At 72.5% G+C, this 6,000-nt stretch overlaps 1 protein-coding gene across 1 annotated transcript; it reads right to left on the bottom strand.

Annotated features, from left to right (window-relative positions):
• Positions 1 to 533: 533 nt before the first annotated feature.
• CNGA4 (cyclic nucleotide gated channel subunit alpha 4) lies at positions 534 to 4,743 on the bottom strand. Its single transcript, XM_067564646.1, has 4 exons — positions 4,685 to 4,743; positions 3,764 to 3,870; positions 2,006 to 3,001; positions 534 to 895 (listed from the first exon to the last, which is right to left on the bottom strand). Exons 1-4 carry the CDS (start codon positions 4,726 to 4,728, stop codon positions 534 to 536), a joined length of 1,509 nt encoding a protein of 502 aa, XP_067420747.1. The 5' UTR covers positions 4,729 to 4,743.
• Positions 4,744 to 6,000: the final 1,257 nt, after the last annotated feature.

Genomic DNA, 6,000 nt, shown 5'->3' with positions numbered 1-6,000 from the left:
GGGTACGTCAGCATGTCTGGCTCTCATGACGGGCCTCTGGCCCCCCCGCCAGCCCGCCTCTGGCCCCCCAGCCAGCCCCCAGCCCTCCTCTGGCCCCCCAGTCACCCACTGTCCCTCCTCCGGTCCCCCAGCCAGCCCCCCGAACCCTCTGGCCAGCCTGTGACCCTGCCCCCCACCCCCGCCCCGGTCAGCCATGAACCCCTTAGCCCCCAGAACTGGCAGTACGAAGTCCGTGGGAGCCGGAGTCCTGCAGATGGGTCAGAACCGGATCCCCGAACCGGCCTCTTTCCCTGGGGTGGGGAGGCGTGGGAGGGAGCTGTGGGGCTGGGCTCAGCCCTAGGGGCGGGTGTCCCGGGGGGTCTGGTCCAGCTGGTGGGGGTGATCCCCGGCGGCTGCTGACTGCGACCCATTAGCCCTTCGCTGGCTCTCCGCCCCCCCAGGCCTGTTCTGCTCTGGGAGCTGCTCTGCTGGGCTGGGGGGCCAGGGCCAGGGGTCGGCAGGGGCAGCCCCGGCCCCACCCTGGCCCTCGTTGCTCAGGGGCCGGCCCAGCCCCGCGTCTGCCACTCCAGCCGCTCGATGCGCAGCGCCAGCTTGAAGGCGCTGGACTCCAGCTCGGCCAGCAGGCGGGCGACCTGGGTCTGCAGAGCGTCCAGGGCGTCCGCCGCGGCCCCCACGCGCCGCGCCAGCTCCTGCTGCTGCACCGCCTCTGCCGCCTCGGCGCTCTCGTCCAGCTTGTTCATCCGCAGCAGGATCTCGCGGCCCTTGGCCTCCAGCATGGCCTGGGCGCTGGGGAACTCGGCCAGCACCTGCTGCAGGTCCTCCTTGGACAGGCAGAACAGGTCCGAGTAGCCGATGCTTTTGATGTTGGCCGTGCGCCGGTTCCCGGACTTGTTACCTGGGGAGACGGGACGTGCTGGGACCGTGGGAGGGGGGCAGCCCGGCGAGACCCCGACACCCCACCTCGGTCTGGCCTGGTCAGCCCAGGGAGCCCCCATCAACCTGCCCGGCCCGGCCCGGCCCGGCCCGGAGAGCTGTGACCGGGGGGACTTGTCAGTAATATTTGTATGAACCCTGGGTGTGCCTCAGTTTCCCTCTCTGCTTTGCATGGCGACCCAGCGAGGGGGGGTAGGTCTGTTTGCGGGGCAGGGGGCAGCGCAGGATGGGGCGTGGGGTCCCCTCGCTGTTGGGCGCAGGGGCCGTGGCTGGATCCCGCTGAGACCCCCCCCATGTCACGGGGAGCCAGCTCTGCACGGGGGGTTGTGTCTGTGTCCCTGGCGCTGGGCAGACGCACGCCCCCGACGGTCCTGGCGCCGGCGTGGCAGGTTTGGGCCGGCTCCGCGGGCTCCCTGGCGCTGGGCTCGGACTCCAGGCGGGCCCGGAGCCCTTGGCAGGCGGTCGGTGCGATGGCAGCCCGGGCGTGCGGGAAGGGGGGGCTGCGGGAAGCAGCCCCTGTGACCGGGCCTCGTGTGATGCTAGCGACAGTGGGTGTGAAGTGGGGCTGGGGAAGAGGCGTTTACACGGTGCCGGTCTCTGTTCGGCGCGTCTCGGCCAAGGTTTGATTTCCAGCCCTAGGCTGAGCGCTGGCCAAACACTGAGCTGCGAGGCTGCCCCGGTGCCAGCGGGAGGCTGGCGAGCGAGAGGGGGCAGATGTCGCCGCGGGCTGGACTCGGCCGACTTAGATCCGGGCAGCGAAAACGCCGGCTGAGTCGAGAAACACCCTGAGCTTCGGGACCCGGGAGCGTCTGTGGGGACTGGTCCCCTGTGCCCATGCTGGGGAGTCAGTGCGAGGTCAGGCGGGGCAGAGCCGGGGCAGTGGGGCTGGGCCAATGGGGGCCGCGGGTCAGAGGCAGAGCCGGGGAGCGCAGAGCTGGGATAACAGGGGCCGTGGGTCAGTTCGGGGCAGCGGGGCTGGGCCGGTGGGGCCCGCGGGTGGGAGGTAGACCCAGGGAAATGGGGCTGAGCACCGGGGGGCCGCGGGCGGGGCGGGGCAGGGCAGGGCCGTTACCCCTGATGTTGATGATGCTGATCTCCCCGAAGTAGAGCCCCTCGCCCAGCACGGCGTACTGGGTCCGGCCGTCGTCGCCCACCACGGCCAGCTGGCCCTCGCGGATGAAGTACATCTCGCGCCCCACGTCGCCCTTCCGGCAGACGTACTCGCCCGGGCTGTAGACCTGGGGCCGCAGCTTGAGCACCAGCTCCTCCAGCAGGCTCTGCTCGCAGCTCTGGAAGAGCTGCACCTTGCGCAGGGTGGGTAGGTGCACGCTGACGGCCACCTCGGCCCGCAGCCGCTCGGGCAGGTGCTGCAGGATCTGCAGCTCGTTGGTCATCTTGCGGTTCATGCGCAGGTGCTGGTGCCAGCGGGTCACCTGGCGCTCCAGCCGCCGGCCCGCCCGCTGCAGCCGCAGGTAGGCCTTGACCCGGTCGCCGTCGGGGTAGAAGGCGGCCTCGGCCGTGCTGAGGGTGCGGATGACGGAGCTCATGCCGCCCATGATGGTGGCGAAGCCCATGACGGCCAGCAGCAGGCCGGCGGCCATGAAGAGGAACTCCTCCTGCCGCCGCGGGGCCGGCGTGTCGCCCACGGTGGTGAGGATGAGGGTGGAGAAGTAGAAGCTGTAGAGGTACTGGCGGCGCGGGTGGGCGAAGCCGGGCTGGCTGTGGTTGGGGTACACCCAGTCGTCGGCCCCGTAGCCGATGGCCCCCGAGAGCGCGAAGTAGCCGCAGCTGCTCCAGTGGATGGTGACGAAGACGTAGAGCATCAGCTTGGCGATGCGGAAGGCGTGGGGGTAGCTGGTGCGCGTCTCCCGCCGGTCGAAGGCCTCCAGCAGGCGCGGCGTGCGCAGCAGGCGGTTGGCCCGCACGGCCGGCACGTGGGGGCCCAGCCGCAGGTACAGCAGGTCGGTGGGCAGCACCGAGGCCAGGTCCCAGAGCAGGCGCGCCGAGCGCCGGCAGCACCGCGAGATGCGGGCCCGGTCCCGGATCAGGATGCCCTGCTCCAGGAACCCTGCCGGCGGGGAGGCAAGCGGGCGGGGCTGAGCAGCGGGGCCAGCGCTGGCTGGGGCCCCCCTGAGGCCAGAACTCCTGAGGGAGGAAAGGGGGCGCCCTGGGGCTGGGGCTCCTGGGGTCAGTATTCACCACTGGGGCCCCCCCACCGCTGGGCTGCACGCTGGGGAGCTGCTCCTGGGACACCCCAGCCCCCAGGAGCTGCCAGCCCCACCCAGCAGCAGGATGGGGGGAGGGGGGTGTCCTGTCTCTGCTGGGGCTGCCTGCCGTGGGACGTGATCCATACACCGGGCGCTGCCCGCGGGGCGCTGGGAGCTGGGCCGTGGTGCCCAGGAGAGCGGCCTGCCCTGGGGCCGAGCTGTGTGGGGGGAGCTGCTGGGCTGCCAGCCCCCGGCTGCCCCAACTGCCCCGCCGGTGGAGCTGGGTCGCCCCAGAGCCTGGCTCCTCTCTGCAGACTGGTCTCTGCCCCGACACTTCCCTTGCTGGTGGGGCCAGGGGGAGGGGGAAGCAGGGGATGGTTGGGGGGCCGGTCGGCGGGCGGGAAGCAGGAGCTGGCGGGGGGCCTGGCGGTGAGCAGGTCAGCGGGCAGGGGGTGCCGGGGGCGTGGTGGGGGGCGGCCCGGGGCGGCGGGGGGCGGTTTGGTGGGGGGGGGTGGTGGGGGGCCCCGGGGCGGGTCGGCGGGCGGGGGGCCGGCGGGGGGCGTGCTGGGGGGCAGGGGTGCCCGGGGGGGTCGGCGGGCAGGGGTGCCGGGGCCGGCACTCACCGGTGTGGAAGCGCACCACGATGTCCAGGAGGTAGAGCAGGTCACTCAGGTAATCCAGGGCCAGCCAGACGGGCAGGTTCTGCTGCTGCACGTCGGGGAAGCAGGACCTGAGGGGGCCGGGCCCAGCGCGTCACCTGCTGCCCGGGCTGCCCCGCACGGTTCCCCCCTCCAGGCCGCGGCCCCCAGCCGGGCCGGTCCCCGCCAGAGCCGGTTCCAGGGACGTCCTGCGACCGCGCTGGGCACAGGTGTCTCCTTCGCTTCCTGGCCTGCCCGGCCCCGCCCTGCCCGGGGGGCTGCATCCGGGGCAGGCCCCAGAGAGGATGGCCGGCCGGGGACTAGGGCTCAGCAGAGCGGGCGTCGGCGCCCACTGGATCCCCGATGCCTTGAGCCCGGGGGCCTGGCCCGTCCCACCAGCCCACCGCAGCCCTGCCCTGCTCTAGGGGTCAAAGGGGGGGAGGCTCAGACCCACGGTGCCGGGGCCAGAGACGGATAAAGGCCCCTGACCCGGGAGTGGCAGGGAACTGGCCCCCCCAAGCTGCTCGTGCACCCCTTAGTCAGCCAAACCCCTGAACTCAGCCGAGCCGGTGCCGCTCACCCCGCGTTTCCCAGCCACGGCTGCGGACAGGCCTTGGCGCCCGGCCTGGAGATGCAGCCACCTCTGGGCTGGAGCGCAGCAGCGGTTAGCTGTGCACGGCGGCTTGGGCCAGGCTGGGAAGCAGAGCCAGGACTCCTGGGTCCAGCCGCATCCCTCTGGGCGGGTCCTTGTCTGCCTCGTCCACAGCGGGTGACGCTGAGCCCCCTCCCCGGGGCACCCGGGGCTGGAGAGGGACAGCGGGGCTGGGGGGCCCGTCAGAGCCTGATCCCCTGGGTCCCAGGGCTGCCCCCCTGGCCCGTCCCCCCCGTCTCCCCCGCCACACCCACCTGAGGATGAGGATGATCCAGTTGTACATGATGGGAACCACCATGACGTTGAGCCAGTAGTAGAACTGATCCCCCGCGGGGTCCAGGACCCAGGTCCTTGGGGTGCTGCCGGGGGGAGGGCAGTGAGCGCGCGGGCGTTAGCTGGGGGGTGACCCACAGAGAGGGGCTGGGGGGCAGGGCAGCTGAGTCTGGGGCTGGGCTCCGTACCGTGCCCGGTGGGTCCACCTGCCTGCAGGCAGGCGGTCAATGCAGAGGCGGAGGCAGGGATGGCTCTCTGTGGACATGCCCTCCCAGCCCCGGGCACGGACCCCCCCTGGCCTGCCCCCCGGCGCTGCCCCGGCTCCGATCCAGGCCTGGCTGCCTCGGTCTCCCGTGCCCGCCCCACCCCGCCCCCCGCGATGCAGGGCCGGCAGCCAGGCGCCCATAAACAGGCCGGCAAAGGCCCCGGCCCCACGCACGGCCATGGGGCTGGGTTCCCGCTGCCCCGAGGGCCAATTCCCTGCGACTCGGCCTGACTCCCCGGCCCTGCACCCTTCGGCATCACCCCCCAGGACCAGCCCCGGGGCCCGCTGAGGCCTGGGACGCCAGGGAGCCCTGCCCCCACTCACCCCTCCGTGGGCCCGGTGCCTGTGCTGGGCTGCCCGGTGCTGATGAGCCCCTGCTTGCCCTCCTGGGGCCGGGCTCGGGGCTGGATCAGGCGCCTCATCCTGGCTGCCCCCGGGCACGGGGCTGGGCCGGCCTGTCCCTGCGCTGGGCCCGTCCAAGCAGCGGCTCCTCCGGCTTCGGGAGCTCGGGATGGATCTTAGCAACCGCGCGGGGTCCCGCGGGGCAGCCGCACACCTGAGCCCGGAGCCTGTGAAACTAAAGGCTGCAATGAGCGCTGGTGCCAGCTGTAATGGCTGCCCGGGGGAGGGCACGCTCCGGGAAGCGGCTGGCAGGGGCGGGCCGCTCTAGGAGCCACGCCAGGGCCCCCAGCGAGGGGAGAGTGCCAGGCTGGCGGGGTTACCTCCCCCCGGCCCTGCTGCCGGCTGGATCCCCCAGGCAGGGGCTCACTGGGACCACGCGGGCATTTGCTGCCAGGCTTTGATGGTGCTGATGCGTGCCTCAGTTTCCCCACTGTACTTTGCTGCCCGGTGGGTGCGAAGGGGTTAAACAGCTGCTTGTGGGGCAGGGCTGTCACCTGACTGCCTGGGGAGCCGGGCCTGTCTGAGACCCGCGCAGAGCAGATCGCATCGGGAGGATCTCTGCCACTGCCGCGTGTCCCCAGGAATCTCCGCAAAGGGGCCGTGACTGTGGTGGGGGGCTCAGAGCTTGTG

This window comes from Emydura macquarii, unplaced genomic scaffold (assembly GCF_026122565.2).
Source record: "Emydura macquarii macquarii isolate MOO-44397 ecotype Brisbane River unplaced genomic scaffold, CSIRO-AGI_Emac_v2 contig_2661, whole genome shotgun sequence".
In the NCBI taxonomy this organism is placed as follows: Eukaryota; Metazoa; Chordata; order Testudines; family Chelidae; genus Emydura; species Emydura macquarii.
This window is presented reverse-complemented; position numbering and strand designations above follow the sequence as displayed.